This window comes from Sceloporus occidentalis, unplaced genomic scaffold (genome assembly GCF_023333645.1).
Source record: "Sceloporus occidentalis isolate IW3139 unplaced genomic scaffold, rSceOcc1.0.p SCAF_358, whole genome shotgun sequence".
Classification (NCBI taxonomy): Eukaryota; Metazoa; Chordata; class Lepidosauria; order Squamata; family Phrynosomatidae; genus Sceloporus; species Sceloporus occidentalis.
The window spans coordinates 240,254-260,242 of record NW_028317338.1 but is presented as its reverse complement, the minus strand read 5'-3'; the positions used below and the strand labels follow the sequence as shown (position 1 = coordinate 260,242).

The 19,989-nt window shown below is 37.8% G+C and overlaps 1 protein-coding gene across 1 annotated transcript; it reads right to left on the bottom strand.

Moving 5' to 3' along the window:
• Positions 1–583: 583 nt before the first annotated feature.
• LOC149273815 (multifunctional protein ADE2-like) lies at positions 584–18,829 on the bottom strand. The gene is made up of 13 exons (XM_089505983.1): positions 18,148–18,829; positions 11,939–12,013; positions 10,697–10,845; positions 9,573–9,627; positions 6,576–6,608; positions 4,813–5,010; positions 3,997–4,175; positions 3,498–3,677; positions 3,140–3,253; positions 2,570–2,653; positions 1,558–1,738; positions 1,214–1,372; positions 584–750 (listed from the first exon to the last, which is right to left on the bottom strand). The coding sequence occupies exons 1-13, from the start codon at positions 18,827–18,829 to the stop codon at positions 584–586; spliced, it is 2,256 nt and encodes a 751-aa protein (XP_089362109.1).
• Between the last annotated feature and the right edge of the window lie 1,160 nt (positions 18,830–19,989).

The following is a 19,989-nucleotide window of genomic DNA, read 5'->3' as shown; positions in this document are numbered from 1 at the left end:
AAATGCCACTTTGGGGAAGTATGCATTTTTTCAACTTGGAACTTTGACCTCTGGTCCTACTGCCCCCATGTCTTAAGTGGGCCATCTTTGAAGCCGGCTCATTGAATTTACCGTAACAAACCATATTTTTGAAAACCCAGGTTATTTCAAATGCTGGTATTTTAACCCTTTCTGTGTAGGAGATTCTACCACCAGCCTTTGCCAAAGCTTGCGGGTAATTTTTTTTCCCCCCTGCTTATTGTACAGGTATGAACACCTGATATGTGCTCAGCAACATCTCGAGTGCAGCGATGCCAAGCATGCATGAGTTTGTCAGGTTGTTTCGGAGGTAAAACGCCACATTTAGGAAGTATGCATTTAACTTGGAACTTAACATCTGGTCCTTCTGCATGTCCCTATTTGGAACATCTTTGAAACTCAGTTTACCAAATCAAAATTTTTTTTTTTTTAAATGACACCCCAAGGTATTTCAAATGGTGGTATTTTAACCCTTTACATGCATGTAAAACACCACACAGCTTTTGAAAGAAAATGTTTTTATTGAACATGAAACTGGTACTTGTAATCCTCCGCAGTAATTAGTTTATATGCTGCATTCTCTCAGTTTTGCATCAGCCTGTTTCAGAGAGATCCATGTGTTCAGAGTAGATGAGCGCAACTTAGACCAGACCAAATGATTGTTTAAGCCAAAAATCTGAGCAGCAAACTGAGCAGCTGCTTCAGGAGACAAGACAGTGGAGCATCCGAGACCTACACACACAAAATATACGCAGGTGTTAAACTTCAGATAAAATATGTCAACCGGTGATTGATTGCGCTGGCATTTTAAAAAAAAGTTTTCTTACTAAACCCACTGCAGATCTCAAATAAATATACATTCAATAGCAGGGTGTTTGACATTAAACTGTCCCTCACATACAGCTCATTTTCAGTAAATAGGCCAGTGCTAAAGCAGCATACTGGTTAGGTTTTTCCAAGCTCTTCCCGTCCCCTCAAAGCAAATGGTAAACAGTTTTAATAGATTCCAGAGAAAAATCACATTCCATATAATCCCTAGTTTTCACACCAAAGGAGTATTATTGCCCATTTTTATAATGGATCAACTTTTTTGTTGTGCAACTATGTGTGAGCTGGGGTAAGGACAGAGCTATGCCAAGTATTTGGGAGAGGCAGGCTTAAACACGTACAGGCATTAATGCAACAAGTTCCTTACCGCTAGGCATCCGCATGGAAGACCAGATATCCTGGGCTCCCCAATCAGCAGTCACAGGGGGGCAATTAACAACAGGATAGGCAGTGTTTCCAGAAAGGACAGGCCCCAGGCCATTGCTTCTACCAGCCACAGCCACGAAGACAGTGGGAATACCATCTCCTAATAGAAAGTAGATAATCAGGGTCAGGAAAAAAAACCATCTACAAATTTAAGCCCCGTATAAAGCTTTAGATATACATTATGTTACAGAAAACACATTAAGATACAAACATTTCTAGAAAGTACAGAAGTGAATAAATCTGACATTCCCTGCTTACTATGAAAAGAAAGGAAAGTTTTCCTACCTTCATATTCTGATTTAATGCGTAGAGTCTCATCAGGGCCTTTGTGTGCAGACGTCACCCTCAGCTCACACGGAATGCCGTAGTTTACACAAGACTTCTTTATTTTTTCACAGTGAGCAAGGTCAGAAATGGATCCCATCAGCACAACAACCCTGGCCCTGCTCTCAGAAGTAAGCAGGAGCTGTGGAGAAATAAGGCTCATTAGTGCTCAAGGAACGCACTATTACATTTCCACGAAGGGAGAAATTACGTAAAACATACATAATATCAGGGACCCTCTCACTTATCCTGCAAGGGAGAAAACCAAACAACTTCCCACAATACTTTCATATACCAGGTTTAGTGTTAATTGCAGATTCCCCTCCATTGGCATTTAAGCCCCAGGGAGGGGCTGTTTAATTATGTAATTAATTACCAGTCCCATTAGTGAATGTCACTTCTACTAGCCTAACCTCTTGAATTGTAGCCCACAGGCTGAGTAAGGGTGATGTTTCTTTGTAAAAGAACAGGCATTGTCAAGAGTGAGGTCACCTGGCTGCCGGTCATAGTGGTAACGTAAGATTGTTTGAGCAGAGCCTTCCTTACTTTGTTTCTGTGTTATATCTGGTTTACCCACAGTACGTCATGGCCATTAAATTAATATACGACTGTTGAAAACTCTTGGTGGTAGTTGAGGGAGGTCACAGGAATGGAGGAAAAAAATATATAATTTCAAACTAAAAGATATATTGCAGTGAAGTGTACAATAAACAGATCGAAAGTCACGTTTTTTCCCCTTCTAAAATAGAATTACACAGAAATAAATAAATGTTCTTTTTGCCAAGACAGACCAAATAATTAGATAAAGCAGTGAAAACGCCTGACTCCCATTAAGAACAATGTGTCCTCTCTTTAGTGTACCACGTGGGGTATTCAATGTATAGCCACAGATCTTCTTGCACAATAGGTCTTTCATGGCACTAACAGTGGCATTTTTATGGCTTCACACACGTTTTTACTCTCTGTAACTTACTTCCACTTTGTTTGCAACCCATTCAAAACTCCTTTTCACCACCTGCATGGCCTCGGGGGTTATCTCCTTAAGGTCACGATAAATCTTTAAACAGATAAGAGAAAGGCAAGTTTAGTTATCAGCTTGCATGAACTTTAGAAGCGCTAAAAGACTTGTGAAATGCATTGCTCACCAGCACATGCTGCACGAGTCTTTGGCACAAGTATTATGCACAGGGCATTTTCAGGCATCTACCACAACACGTTAATCCAAAATCCTGTGTGCCCAGTACCAAGTTTATTTACATGCTTGGCTTTGCGTGCACTCTAGCGGCTCAGACATGACATTTAGACAAGCCTCCCCAAATGCCCTGTAGAGTTTGTGTTACCATTCCATATTAACAAGCCAGTGGCACATATAGGCAAAAAGCCGTATCAGTGTTGCACCAATTACAATGGTATTTTAGCAAATTACCTGGATAAGAATTTAAGTTAATTAGAGAAACCATAAAAGTATTCCTTGTTTAGGTAGAACTGTAAACCTTGTGTTGTGCAGTAGGTTGGCAGGGTACATAATGATATGCAAACTTACTTGTTTATCCTTTTGTTGCGTCTTGTCTCCAGAAGGCCACAGACGCCAGGAATCATTGTCGATAACATCAGCCAGGACTATTTCCTTTTTGGTTACATCAACACCAAATTCAATCTAATGACAAAGGAGAGGCAACAAGAGGGAGGAGAGAAACCTTAGTATGCTTAATAGAAGCGCTCTGGAGTCTACAGACCAGTCAAACACACACACACACACACACACACACCAGATACCGGGCCCTATACAGATGTACACTTCTTGCCTCGACTTCATATTGACCTAGTCGTCAATGCTCCTGTAACTTACAGTACAGGTGTCTATGTAATTGGTCAGACATGCCGCATATGTCCCAACATACCTTCATATCTACAAGCGTGCAGTCCTGAGTAAGCCAAGATTTCTCCAGAATTTCAAAGATTGCAACTGTAGAATGTTTCATGATGTCCACCTCTGTTTGACCGATCACAAGACCTGCACAATTGAGCTTTGCTGCTATTAACTGCTCCTCTGACCATTGTGGATCATTATTGGCATCATCCTGTAACAAAGCAGTAAACCTTTAAACAATGCTACCTTAACATACAGAATGCAAGTTACTTCTACAAAATAAGGAAAACTAAACTATAGCCAAAGTATATATATAGCTTTTATTGGGCCAATACAGAAAAAGGTATTCCTGTAAGGTTTTGGGGCATCCTAGGTCTCATCCTCAGATGATGCTCACAATGCAGATTTTTTTTAAAGCGTGAGAATATTTGAATAGTTTTAAGCTCGTAACACATGATTATCAGTTAAGTACATGCATTGTTTCCCCGGTTTTGTTTGCTACAAAATGTTAGTGCAGATACTTCAGTTACCTTAAAGAACATCTCAAGCTTGGGAGGCGAAAACTTGTAGCCTTCCTTGACGCCAGGATTTCTCTTTAGGAAAGACCCAGTGGCGATTCTCCTGCAGACCCATTCGATTGGTATCATCTCACAATGGGTAGCAATGAAGCCAGTGTCACTGCACTTCTTTACAAAGGCAGTCTTGATGCCTACGAAAATTAAATAAAAAAAAATAATGATAAAAGAATACCCTTATTTGGCCTCCTTACACATTTGTTAATCTACAGAACAAGCCTATTGATAGCCTCCTGCATGGTTGCCTTTAGCCCTAAGTGTCCATAGAGACCAGTTATACTGACATTCAGTCGACAAGGACCACAGACGGAAGGGTTCTGGGTGATATTTTGCACACTAATTGGTTATAAAGTTTTCTAAAGTTTTGAAAACACAATTGGGTGCTTGAATTTTATACCAATAGACTAGATAATATTAACACACTCCATGTTAAATCCAAGAATGCCACAGTGATGCTTGATGCAGGTCAATATAGTTATTAAAAAATTAGTTGCAATAGTAAGCAAGTGTTTTAATAGCTTTAACAGGGTACCTAAAAGGATGTTGACTGCTGCATGCAATCAAGCCTATTAGTCAGATGCCAGAGGCTACTATATAGAATGCCTAACAAAACCCATATAACCACATTCCTTGTCCATCTCCATGCAGATTGCATCATCACTAGCTAGAAACTTTAGCTGCATGGCGGATGACACAAAACGCTTCACTAGGTGAAAGCGTGACCACGTAGACGAGCGATGTTAGAAGCAGCAGATATTTTGCGTCACCTACCAGATTCCTGCAGCAGCTTAAAAACACAGCTGGTTGTCTTGTTGGAGATGGATGCCTTTCCCTCCATATGGTCCTTCCTGGCTGCGTTGCCGGCCGTTATCTGGTCCTTGGACTGCATCAGTACACAGCCTGGATGATCCAGCAACTCGTAAACCTCTTTAGTTTTGCCTTCATTTAGCTTCTTGCCAAGCTTCAGTTCTATAAAACACAAAATGGCAATTTCATAATCATGGAACACAATATCTGCACCATGCTGCTGAAAACAACCATAACCTCCATCAGTTGAACTACAACACGCAGACTTTCACTAATCGCCAGTCACACAGCTTTACAGATACCGCAACATTCACCAGAAGACTTTATCCCACCGGCTACTACAAAGCCACGTGAAGCGTTACAGGCGATAACTAGATCGTTACCTCTACAGATCTCAGAAGCTTCGCTAATGAAGTTGGAGGAGCATTTTTTGGCCCCATTTTACAGGATTTGGGGCTGCTTGCTCTTGCATGACACCAGGAGTGGCCATGATTACATTTTGGTTTACTTGTAAAAGAAACACAAGCATGTCCATCCCCATCGGTTATAAAGGATATCCACACAGGATCTGCCCAGCATACTGAACTCCCGGCCAAACATACCCCCCCTCCCTCCGCAGATGCCAGTAGTGGCCTCCTGCAGAGCTCCATGTGCGCAGCGTGTCTGAATGCACTGGAAGCAGCAGCCATGCACACGGAAGCCAACATTACAGTTATTTACAATGACGACAAAGCCGACCATCTCCCTGATGCAGCAGCGCCCGATGAGGCCTGTGTGACGACATGTCTAATCAGAGCAGCCGAGTGCTGACAGCACGTGTTTCAAAGAGCAGGCCAGGTAATGGGCAAAAATCATAACAAACCTGTTAAGGACTCCATCTCGGTTATGAAATAGTCTACCTGCAAAAAGAGCAAAATAAACACGATGACACACATACAACGTGGATTATTAGCCCACACACTACCCCGGCTCACCCACCACTGGAGCCCCTAACCCGGATTACCCATGACAGCTCTGCGCTTTATCACAAGAAAGTACGTGACGAACGCAGCGAAACCGGTGGCCCTCGCGGGCCCTGCACGGACACGCGGTACCTTTACTAATCAGCGCTCCGGGAACGCAGGCTGCTGGAAGAACGCAGCGCGCCGGGACGAGATTGCAACACCCCCCCCCCCCCCCCAAAGAAAAACCCCGTCAGCCACGCCTCCAGCAATCAGCCAATGACAGGCCCAGCGCGAGCAATTACCATAGCGCCCTCAAACCATTAACTCTGTCACTACCGGAAGAGAATGCAACGCGAGCAGTCACAGAGTGAACGCGTTTGGGGTTCAGAGTGTAAGATTGTTTTTCTTCTAGAATGTAATCCGGAAAGCGATGCGGTATAGAAAATGTTTAGGTGCAGCAACACTGTCATTCATAGCTCGTTATATAGGCACCCCGAAGGTTTGGTCTAATCTGTGGTTTCCTATCACGTTTTAAAGTAAGCTCGTGAATAAGGGGAGGAATAAAATTTTCCCTTTGCCTCATGAGGCAATGTGCCCTTAATTCACTAAAGGGGAGAGTTGTGTTTCTGGTAGTTGACCTAGTACCCCAGTAAGCCTCTGCTACAAGAAGAATTTGGATAGCCCCGCACTATGCATGGACAAATCTGTGAGATTTAATTATACATCATACTTCATAATGAATATGAAGGGCTAAAACCACAAATCTCCCTTTAGTGAATAAACCACTCGGCGGTGATAGTGAAGCTACTGTCCTCTCTGGAGTAATAGGAGGGGACAAAATCCTCATCTGTCACAATTCTTCTGTTAGCTGGCGGGTCAGGAACAGACGTGGATGGGGCAGATGTGTGGCCTCCTGCCCCTTGCCGCCAGAGCTGCAATTGATTTTACTGCTCAGAGGTAGTGATGTCCGGATCATGAACGAATCGTTCATTTGATCCGGTTCTTTTTAGTGATCCGGATGAGTCGGTTCACTAGACTGAACGATTCGTTTGTAGCGGTTCAGTCTGTGAATCATCATGCAGCTGTAACCTGATCCTAGAGCTGTGAGTCATCTGCAGAGCACTCTGGGGTCAGGTTACAGCTCATTAATTCTCACAGGAACGATGACTCATAGAGTCAGAGATTCGTTCAAAGAGTCGAATGATCCGAAGAGTCGAATGAACCGAAGAGTCGAATGAACCGAAGAGTCGAATGATTCGAATCTTACAGGGATCCGGATCTTACAAGGATCCGAATCTTACAGAGATTCGAATCATTCAGAGAAAATCACTGATACCATACTTTTATAAATAAATACATTAATAATGTTCACACTGCCCCCAGGATTTAGATTCCCCTGAGTTTGCCCCCCTTTACCTATAACTGCACCTACAGTTAACTTTATTAAATTAATTAAATTAACCCTCAATCATCAGCATAAAATTAACCCTTATACCCCATCAACCATAACTGCCCCTGAAATTAACCGTAAAGATCCCATTAACCATAACGGCCCCTGAAATTAACCCTAAAGACCCCATTAACCACAACGGCCCCTGAAATTAACCCTAAATACTCCATTAACCATAACTGCCCCTAAATTAATTGCATGTACTCCAGATAAATTACCTAATAAATTGGTATGGTTGATGGGGTCTTTAGTGTTAATTTGGGGGCAGTTATGCTTAATGGGGTGTTTAAGGATAATTTAGGGGCAGTTATGCTTAATGGGGTCTTTAGTGTTAATTTAGGGGCAGTTATGCTTAATGGGGTGTTTAAGGATAATTTAGGGGCAGTTATGCTTAATGGGGTCTTTAGTGTTAATTTAGGGGCAGTTATGCTTAATGAGGTGTTTAGGGTTAATTTGGGGGCAGTTATGCTTAATGGGTCTTTAGTGTTAATTTAGGGGCAGTTATGCTTAATGAGGTGTTTAGGGTTAATTTGGGGGCAGTTATGCTTAATGGGTCTTTAGTGTTAATTTAGGGGCAGTTATGCTTAATGAGGTGTTTAGGGTTAATTTGGGGGCAGTTATGCTTAACGGGGTGTTTAGGGTTAATTTAGGGGCAGTTATGCTTAATGGGGTGTTTAGGGTTAATTTGGGGGCAGTTATGGTTAATAGGGTGTTAAGGGTTAATTTTAGGGGCAGTCATGGTTGATGGGGTGTTAAGGGTTAATTTTAGGGCAGTCATGGTTGATGGGGTGTTTAGGGTTAATTTAATGGTGAGGGTTAATTTAATTAATTTAATAAAGTTAGCTTAAGGTGCAGTTGCAGGTAAAGGGGAATGTAAATCCTGGGGGCAGTGATTATGAATGTATTATTTATAACAGTATGGTGACATTCTCTGAATGATTACAATGCCAATGAAGGCAGAGAGTCGTTCAAAGATCCGGATCTTACAATGATCCGGATCTTACAATGATCCGGATCTTACAATGATCCGGATCTTACAGTGATCCGGATCACTGTAAGATTCGGATCCCTGTAAGATCCGAATCTTTGAACGACTCTCTGCCTTCATTGACATCACTGGAGGCAGGGGGGAGGATTCATAATGAAAGGGGCGGGGCCAATCGTTAGTGTGCCTGCACGGAGTTACTGGAAAACAGTAACTCCGTGCAGACACACTGAGTGATCCGAAGATCCGGATCATGAATCGGATCATTTCAGTGAACGAATCGAAATGATCCGATTCACTTTAATGATCCGAACTTCCCATCACTACTCAGAGGAGCTTAACAATTAGCCCATGATCCCCGCTGTGGGGATAGTGGGACAAGACTGTTCTGTGAAAACTGGGAAGAATCGGTTTGTGAAAGTGAGTACATTGTAGGTGACAGCAGAGGAGTACAAAACTGCTGATTAGAGGAGGTTAGCTTGACATAGATAACAGAAAAACACCTGGTAGTCAGGGGGGTAAAACAAAATTAGCTTTTATTTAATTCTGTACACCCCCTGCTGTCAGAATGGTTTGGTCTGCTCTCTCCCTCTCTGGCAGCTGCTCCTTTGCAGGCACAGAGTCATCGGCTGGGCAAAGACACAGTTTGTATGCAGCAGACACAAGGTGCTTTATTTCAAAATGTATTGCAACCAGGGTTAATACTCCCATGACTCTCAGCCAGTCTGGTATGTTAAGCATCATAGGACTATTAATACTCAACAACAGCAGTGTCAAATTAAGCTTTTTTATATCATTATGGAGTAGTACTGCAGGTGCTGTGCGATGCACATCTCATTATTCTCAGCCATCCATTTGGTTGGCTGAACACCATAAGAAATGTAATAACAGAACATTGAGTGCCAAATGTTACCTTAACTGCTCCAAAACTACAAAATGTCTTATTTTGGTTCCAAACCTCTAATTGACCTCTTTGTAATAGTTTGCAGTGTGTCACAGAGCTACACTACACACTTTTGTTCACTGCAACTCCCATGATGTTCATCCAGCAACATTGAAAGTTGATTCTTATGAGAATAGTAGCTGTAACTGCAGATTTGGGGCTTTGTGCGGGCTTCACTAAGTCTACAATACTGCATCTACAAAAATATTCAGCCTTATCGTTAGCTGAATTGTAATTATCCATTGGGGTTGTGGTAGCCAACACTATACACTAACTGCAGCTCCCATGTTATGCAGTCGGCCATTAGAGATGTCAAGTTCATGAACGAATCATTCTTTTGGACGGATTCTTTTCAATGAACTAGATGAATCAGTTCAGTAGACTGAACAATTCATTTCTAACCGTTTGGTCTGTGAGTCATTAACTGCGCTGGTAATATGATCCTAGAGTGAGTCATCTGCACAGAAAACAGACTCAGAGATCAGGTTACAGCTCATCAGTTCACCAAGTCAAAGAACCGTTCAGAGGAACTATGAGTCATCTGTGCACTGAATCGTTCAGAGGAACTATGAGTCATCAATTCACTTACTCACTGAATCGTTCAGAGGAACTATGAGTCATCTGTTCACTGACTCACTGAATCATTCAGAGGAACTGAGTCATCGGTTCACTGATTCTAATTCATCAGTTCACTAAATCGTTCAGAGCAACCCTAATTCATAATTTCACTGAATTGAACACAATTATACTTTTATAAATAAATACAGGATTAATCTTCACTGTCCCCAGGATTTAGATTCCCCTTAGTTTGCACCCCTTTACCTCTAACTGCACCGTAAATTAACCTTATTAAATTAATTAAACTCCTCACCATTAAATTAACCCTAAAGATCCCACTAACCGTAACTGTCCCTAAATTAACCCCCACCTCCCCTAACTTAAAGCACCCCAAATATTAATCTTATACTTACTGTGAGTTTAGTTGCTGAGTAGTGTGGACACATATTACATTGCTGTAGAAGGCAGGAGGATTCATAGACTATAAGGAAAGGGGCGGGGCCAATCATCAGTGTGACTGCAGGGAGTGACTGGGAAGCAGTAACTGTTGTGAGTCACATTAAGTGAATCAATGAATCTGTTCATGAATCGGTTCATTTCAATGAATCACTCGAAATGAACCGATTCACTTTACTGATCCAAACTTCCCATCACTATCAGCCATTACTGTCTAATCTTTACTACCCCAGCTATTGTAAAGTAAAGTTCTCATGTTGCACAGTTACATGCTGGTTTGTAGCTACTACTACCCTGATCATATCATTTTTCCTATTAATGGATTACTAACATTTGCCTCCCACCAGGAAACCCCCTCCTAAGTCAACAAAGGAAGGCAATGAGGAGGAGGTAAGGAGGTACTGTGGTGGGGGAGAGTAAAGGGGGAAGGATAGCTTTAATGCGCTGTGTGCAGTCAGTAACAACACTATGGTTTCCATTTCATAGAGATGTAAATCTAGAGACCAGCTTACCTGGGAACCGACAGTTGGAAAGCCAAGCTGTTGACTCCCGCATACATCTTGCAGACTCACAACGCTTATAATAAGGTGCGAAGGTGCTCCTTCTGCAGTATTACTTCCATTTTCGTCTGTAATGTTTATTTTAGATGGGATTAAAGGTTCTGCAAAAAAGGAAAAAAAAGCTGTGTATAATACGAAACTCCCGTGATAATGAAAATCACTTTCAGTGGGAAAAAGATTTTTTTTACTGAGAGCAGTTATTCACATGGGTGTATGATGTGCTTATTTCTCCCCTGCTACAAGGACCTTTCACGATGAGCAATTTCAGTTCATTGAATGTAAAGTTGCATCTGTGGTTCGTCTTTATAGCGAAGAGTCCATGGTAAATAGAAATAATAGTTTGAAGCATATATTATTTAATTATATATATACTTTTAATGCATGCGAGTTCTCTTTAAATTTACATGATGCCCCCCTTGTGTTTGTCCCTTTGCTGTCCTCCATCTCCTGCCATGTAATATATTTACCATCAGTCATCAATGGCACTGGCCTGGCAAATATCACAGTGGGGTCTAACGTGAACACCCCACATGATTTTAATGGGAGCTGTTTCCTTCCCCTAATTGGTTGTTACAAACACGGAGGTATTATTATTATTATTATTATTATGTTTTCAAAGAATGCATATTAACACCATCTTTACTGAGGGTGTTTTGTGCCCAAAACACCTGAGACTTTTTCAGCATTCTTACACTGTTTCCTTATTCTCTTTTTTCATTTTTGTGCATCCAAACAAATTATATATTATATCTAGGACAGACAGAGCTTTCGTTTTATACTTTTAGATTTATAGTCCAAAATTTAATGTGCAATGATTTTCCTAATTTGTATTTTTTTTTACACTTTTTTTGTAACACTTCTAATGATTATGAAATGTAAAAAAATATATTGAACCAAAATGTTCTTGCATCCTATTGCTATGTTATGTACATTAATGGTACCAGCTCACTCTGTCAAGTTCATCATATCCTAATAACTGCTGAGCACCGTGTCCATAGCAATGTAGTAAGGTAAGGCTATAATGCAGGTTTTCAGACAGGGGGACCACTTTCAGACCACAACAATTTATAAAGGAAATTGAAATGTAGTATCGATATTTATCTACAGATTACATTTAAGTTAAGTTGCACTTAAATTTGAAAATGGATAATCCTTTTTTTAATCGTATTTACCCTTTAAAACTAAGTAACTTACCACTTGGCGTGGCCTTCCGCTTCATTCCTACAACATGAACTTGGTCTCCATTATTTTCCACAATGTTTTCTGTCTCTGCCAAAAGAATAATATATATATCTGTAATAAATCTGATACAAATAGACACAACATCTATTCTGGAACATCCCAGTGTGTGATCATTGCAGGTGTAGTTCAAGGGATCTGTAATTCTTCAATGACACCATAAAATTAATATTAGAGATATACAATAGGATGTGTTTTCACTTTTAGAGGTGAGGGGTTCAGTATCAGCAATGGAGTCTTGAACCTTGATATGAACTATGACTTTGGTGCTCTAAAACGCTCTTAACCCCTTAAGGACCGGGCTCATTTTTCGTTTTGTACCCTGTGGGACCGAGGCTGTTTTGACACTTTTGTGGTGCTTGTGTTCAGCTGTAATTTTCTCATCACCCATTTAGTGTACCCACATAAGTTATATATTGTTTTTTTCAGGACAAGATGGGCTTTCTTCAGATACCATTATTTTGATCGTATCATCTTATTTACTATAAAAAAAAAACAAAAAACATTTTACTCACCTAAAAAAGCAAGTAAAAAAACTAGCTAAATAGATTCTACTACTTGTCCTGAGTTTAGAAATACCCAATGTTTTTATGTTTTTTTGCTGTTTTTTGTAAGTTATAGGGCAATAAGTACAAGCAGCGTTTTATGATTTCCAAATCTTTTTTAACAAATCTGGTCAGTCTGCCTCCATCTCCTCTTTGGAACATCTTTGAAGCCAGTTAACTCAATTTAACCCTGTCAAACCATATATTTTTTTTTTTTATTTTTTTTTTATTTCAGATAAAAAATATATCATAGAGGATAACAGTAAGATAATAATGACATTAGCTATAAATTCTACATATCTCATATAAAGTCAAAATGCAGTACAGATAGCAGATATTCCCTTACAACATTAGACATCTATTACTAATCTGTGTTAGTCACCAATATCCATTTATCTAGAGTGTATAGGACCAATATACCAGAGTTTTACCATAATAACCCTTGGTATATTATGACCAAAGAAGAAGAAGAAAAAAAAAAACAAAAAAAAAAAAACAAATAGAGAAGAGGCCAAAAACAGGAAAAAAAATAAAAAATAAAAAAATAAAAAAATAAATAGATAAATAAATAAATAAATAAGTAAATACATAAATAAAGAAAAGAGGGTTTACAACATTCACACTCATACCCCATTCATACTAATCGAGTCTCCAGAGTTTCGTTATTTCCATATATTATTATAGTTTAATGGCTATAGTCAGTAAAAAGATTAGGATATTTTATTAACCAGGGTCTCCACACCTTACCAAATTTATGTAATTTCTGGTACGCGAGATAAAAACCACGCTCCATAATACATTGATGATTAATTTGGTTAATTACGTGATCAATATTAATAGGTGTTTTCTGTAACCAATGTCTAGCAATGATTATTTTCATTGCTAATAAGCATTGAATATACAATGCTTTTTGATTAGCTGAAATGTTCAGAAAATTTAAATGTAGCAGCGCACTTTCAGGTGTGGGAGTTATGTACCTATTTAAGAGTTCTGATATGATCTTAAAAAAATCCCTCCATGTATGTTGTATCTTGTTGCAATTCCACCATATATGTACATATGTACCTTTATCTAAATCGCACCTCCAGCAAATAGGAGTGGTGTTACAGTTAAATTTAGCTAATTTCGCAGGTGTCATATACCATCTTAATGTTATCTTAAAGTGTAATTCTATCATATTCAAGCAGTGGGAAAATCTATTAACTTCTACTAAGCTAGTTGTCCAGCTTTTTTGTTCAATTACAATTTTAAGGTCTTGTTGCCAAGACTTTTTAATAGAATTTTCAAAAGGGGTATCTAATGCTTCTATCAGAGAATACCACTTCCTCAACCCTTTAACAATCACTTCTGAAGAAAACATATCGATGATATTTTGATTTTCCGGAGATTCCTCTGCCACGTATATATGGGTCTTTAGATAATGACGAATTCTATATATAGTAAAAATTTCAGAATCGCTCAACTTGAAATCTTCCTTAAGACGGGAGACAGTGTTAAATTTATTTACGCTATATAAATCACTAATTTTCTTAGTGTTAAAATTCTCCCAATTTCTAAGGCTTAATGATGAGATGTTATTAAGAAGTATTTCCAAAGGGGCAGACATAACAACCTTATTATGAAGTCCTACCCGATATTTAAAACGAATCCAGAACTCTATAGTGCTTTTTAAAGATATAGGTAGTATGTTTAAGATTGATTTTACTTTATCCTGATGTTTCCAAAGTAAGCATTCTAAGTTTGTCATTCCTATCAGTTCTTGTTCAATCAGGAACCATTCCTCTTCTAAACTATTTTTATATTGCAGCTTCATTATATGGGTAAGTATACTGGCCTGAACATATCTATCTAAGCATGGAACATTTAAACCTCCATTATTTCTCCCAGCATATAAGATCTTCTTTGAAATTCTAGGCTTTTTATCCGCCCATATAAATTTTTCAATACTTTTTTGGAAATCTTTAATCCAAAAAACCGGAAGTTTAATAGGAATCATACGCAATAAATAGAACCATTTTGGGATAACATATGCTCGTATAACGTTCATTCTTCCCATCCAGGAAATGAATAATCCTTTCCATACTGTTAATTGCTGTATTAATTGGTCACGAAGTTTCCCATAATTAATTTCAATTATTTGTGTTATATTCAACGGGATAGTAATTCCTAAATAGTCAAATTTTGTAGATTCCCAAGTAAAATCATATTCTTCCATTAATCTCCTTTTTATATGTTCTGGTAGATTCATGAAAGCTGCCTGGGTCTTTCTTGTATTTAATTTATAATTAGAAAATTCACCAAATAGTGTGATTTCTTCTATCACACCATTTAAAGAATTAATAGGGTCGTACAATGATATCAAGATATCGTCCGCATACAGGCTAATCTTATTTTCTATATTTCCTATCGTTAACCCTCTAATATCTTTATTATGTCTAATCCTTGCCGCTAGAGGCTCAATAGTTAAAATATATAAAAGAGGAGAGAGAGGGCATCCTTGCCTAGTACCATTAAATATTTTAATCCAATTAGATGTAAAACCTTGTCCTGTCACTTTAGCACATGGATTTGAATAAAGTGATAATACTGAATCAATAAACCCTTTCTTAAAGCCATAAACATTTAACACTTCTTCAATAAACGGCCAATTGACCCTATCAAATGCCTTCTCTGCATCGAGGGCCAGAAACAGAGACGGCAATTTATAGTTAGAGGCATATTCTACCAAATCAATAATTTTGCGAACATTGTCATTAGATTGCCTTCCCTTTACAAATCCAGTTTGATTTCTATGTATTAATTGGGGGCATATCTCCTTTAATCTCTCAGCTAATATTGATGAATATATCTTTGTGTCTATATTAATCAACGATATTGGTCTGTAATTTGCTATATATGTTTCATCTTTCCCAGATTTAAGAATAGGAATAATGGATGCCTCGAGCATCCCATTCGGGAAAGTCCTAGAAGTTCTAATATCGTTAAATACCTTAGTCAAGAGGGGTACCAGAAGTTTCATTAGTTTTTTATAAAACAAAGCTATATAGCCGTCCGGACCTGGAGCTTTATGTACTTTTAACGAATTAATTGCTCTACGTACTTCATCCTCTAAAAAGGGGCTATCCAGTTGTTCCGCTAAGTTTTCTGATATTTTCGGCAAATTAGCTTCTCTCAAATATTTCCTCATTTGCTCCTTATCTTGATTTTGAGTTGGTATGTGGTATAAATTGGAATAGAACTCACCAAAAACTTTCCCTATATCTTCAGGGCTAAATACAAATTCATCTCCATTCTTGATTTTATATATTCTAGCTTTAAGCCTCCTTTTTTTTAATTGATTCGTAAGCAATTTCTCTGCTCTATTACCTAAATAATAGAATTTTTGTTTCATCTTAATTAGATTCTGATTGGCTATATTTAAGAGGCGCTGTTGAATCTCTTTTCTTATCTTAATCATGTCTGAAAAGACCTGATCATTAGGGTTATCTCGACATTTCTTTTTAAGATTATTCAAAGAGATATGTAAGTCCGACAATTTTTGATTGCTTTTCTTTCTATTATAGGCTTCCCTCTTAATTAGATACCCTCTCATGACACATTTGTATGCGGCCCAAACATTTCCCAGGCTAGTATCGTTGGTAAGATTTTCTTGGAAGAATTGAGTTGATTTCTCTAAAATAAATTCTAGACCATCTTTGCTTCTTAAAAGAAATTCATTAAGTCTCCATGGTTGCGGGCTCCATCTATACTTTTTATTGATCGCAAGACAAACCGGGTCATGATCGGACCATGCTATATTCCCTATCGATATCTTCTTACAATCCTGTAGTGCTTTAGGTTTAGTTAAAATTAGATCTATCCGTGTAAATACCTTATGCCGATGGGAGAAAAAGGAAAAATCTTTATCTAAAGGTCTTAGAGCTCTCCAAATATCATATAGCTCGTTTTTCCCAAGAAATTCTTGGAAGGCTTTAGATAATCTAAGCTGATTACATCCTTTACGCTTTGGGGTACTAGTACTATCCCAGTCAGGATCTAATACGCAGTTAAAGTCCCCCAAGCATAAAAATGTTCCCTGAATATATTTATGTATTTTATGAAAAATAATATTGAGAAAATGTATCTGTTTAGTATTTGGGGCATAGATATTTAATATAGAGAATATTTTATCGTCTAATTTACATATAACAAACACAAATCTGGCCGATAGATCTTTTTGTCTATATATAACCTCAACTTTGATCTTATTAGATACTAAAATGGCAACCCCCCGTTTCTTTTTCCGCGTTAAAGATGAATGTTCTATCAATATAAATTTCTCACTATTTAGCCTAAATATATCACTACCTTTCAAATGTGTTTCCTGAATACAGCAAACATCTATGTGTTCTTTTGTCAGAAAGTCATAAAGAGAACGTCTTTTATGTGGGAGATTAAGTCCTTGTACATTCAATGTAGTAAAATTAATTAAATCTTCCCTGTTTCTTGCCATTAATATTTTTGATATGTTTTAACCATTTCCCTCTTGCAGACTCCAAATTCATACATCTATCTTTCATTAATCCCTTGCAAAACACATTCATACAACTCTCACAATTACACATTAATGTGGAAACCATAGTACTCAGTCCTCCCGGTAGGTATAACCCCCTTAAAAAAAAAAAAAAAAAAAAAAAAAAAAAATATAACCGGAGTTAAAGTACGTCCACCTATGTTGAGCCACGAGAAAGGAGACAAATTAATAAATACCCAAATGACTGGATAGAGAGCGAAAGGAAAAAAAAAAAAAAAACATTACTATACCAAAATAAATACAGCACCACATATTATCTTAACCCTTAATCTTAATCTTCACCATGATACTCTAGCATTGATTCTATAAAACCAATATCCATATAACAGGTGAATACATGTTATCTCATTCTTGTGAAGAAAAAATTATCTAACATTATCACTTCATGTGTATCTTAAACATGTATCTTATAATATACTTATATTTAATTTCCACCTTATTTATATGTATTTGTGTAATCTTGTACGTACATTTCTATATATTTATATTCTTACTATATATATATGAGAAAAAAAAAAATAAAAAAAAAAATAAATAAATAAAAAAAAATAAAAAAAAAATAAACAAGTATAATAATATCTCTTCATATATATCTTAAACAAATATCTTATGTGACATGTTTGTGTTTAATTTCCACCTACATATATATTTTATATTACCATGTGCTATATTTTATATTATTGTGTCCCATATAGTGTTTACCTCTGTGTGTTTATGTTCTTAGTTCTATATCAATATAACTTATATCACCTCCTATTATCTTAGCTATTAACCTTATTCAATACCAACGTGCTATATCGTTAGTTCCATATAACAACTCCATATAACTGGTGGATACGTGTTATCTCCTTCTTATAGTGAGAAAAAAAAAAAAAAAAAAAAAAAAAAAAAAAACTCCCTATCCTAATCATAGAATGCTAACCTACTTCACATAGGATTATCTTTTAACCACTGCTTCACCTCTTCGGCTGACGACATTTTAATTAATTGCTTCCCTATTTTAATAAATAGTTTAACAGGAAAACCCCAATTATAGTAAATTTTACGCTCTCTAAGAACTTTCGTCACTTCTTTAAACTCCATCCTCTTTTGTCTTGTATCGGCAGATAGGTCCTGGAAAAAAAGTAGATTTTGAAATTTGTCCCTTCGAGGTATATAGTCTCTAGATGCCTTTAAAAGTTTTTGACGTGTGTAAAAGGTTGAGAAGCGTATAATTATATCTCGGGGTAGAGATTCTGCAATGTTCTTCGGTTTTATCGTCCTATGTACTCTTTCCAATTCCTCCTCTCTTATGTTTCCAGGGACTTCCATATCTTTAAATAGCTCTTGTAGATAACCTCTTAGGGATTCTTGTTTAATATCTTCTGGAACACCTCGGATCCTTAGGTTCTTCCTTCGTGATCTGTCTTCCATATCTATTAATCTTTGTTCAAGAGCTTTAATAGTACTCTCCTTTCGGGTTAGTTCTTCCTTAGTAAGGTTTAATTCATATTCTAGGTATTCAGATTTTTGTTCGTTTACTTTTAAGCGATCTTCTATTCTTTTGTGTTCCTCTTTCCAATCATTGTGGATCCTCAAGATTTCTTCTATAAAGAGATTGAGTTGTGTATCCAAACATTGCTGTAGATAATCCTTGGTAATCGTTTGTGTTGATTGGGCACCAGGGCTTAATGAATGTCTTCCATGTTCGTCAATAGTAATATCTACCGAGCATAAGGAATCCTCCATTTTTTTTGACCCTTGTGGTGAAAATAGTGTTGTAATTTTTTTGTCTTTTTTTGATTCCACATCCTTCCTATCTCTTTTTTTATATTTCATATCATCTTTTTTAGATGCCATTTGGGGTTTTAGATATCTCTTCCTTACTCAGGCTGGCTTGGAATTATTGGTGTAAAATTATATTTCAAAAGTATAAGCAAAATAATATAGAATTTATATTCCTCAAAAGCTTTTACCAGCAGACTTATATACTGTATCTTTTCTTTTCTCTTATTTTAGAGAAATTAAATAGTAGTGCTGCTTGTAGGATATACTGTAGGATATATTAATGGAGTAAATACTTCCCATAACCTTAAGTAGCTTCTATAGATATCTCTAAATCTTGCTTGGTCTTATTTTATTTTAAAGCGGCGTGGTTGATATTCAGTCTCAGCAATCTTTTATACTGTATCTTTTCATTTCTCTTATTTTAGAGAAAGTTGGTAGTAGTAGTAATTGTAGGATATGCTGTAGGATATACTGATAGGGATAGTACTTCTCATATCATTAAATAGATTCTATGAGTCTCTCTGGGTCTTACTTAATCTTATTTTAGATTCTTATTTTAGAGCGACGAAGCTGGTATTCAATCTCAGCAAAAAGCTTTTCTTGGTGGCAGTATACAGTGTATAGTCATATAGATGTATATTAATATTTAAGGATTTTAGTTCCACACAAACAGCATTAGTATTAATATTGGTTTCATCGGATTCGGCGTTATCAACAAATCGTTTTTAAGTGTCTTCGCAATAGAGTAGCAGAAAAGTTCGATTAAAAAGAAAAAAAAAAAATCGCCAATTAACTCCACAAGCCCCCAATCGCGCTTCACTTGGCTTTCCCTAGTCTGTAAATTTGAACCGCCATCCGACCATCCATAAAAAAAAAAAAAAAAAAAAAAAATCTTCCAGAGCCGCCAAAAGCCACAAACCCGCCGAGTCACCAAGCCGACCAGCCGTCTATTACTTGCCGCTTGCCGCTTGCTACTTGCCGCTCGCCGCCAGTCTTTCACTGTTCGCCAGTCTTTAGCTGGCCACTTGGCCGCTTGATCGTCTCTTGGCAGCCGCCCGGCAACCACCTCATCTCGCCGCCCGCTCCACCCGTTCCGCCACCGACCCGAAGAGGAAACCGCA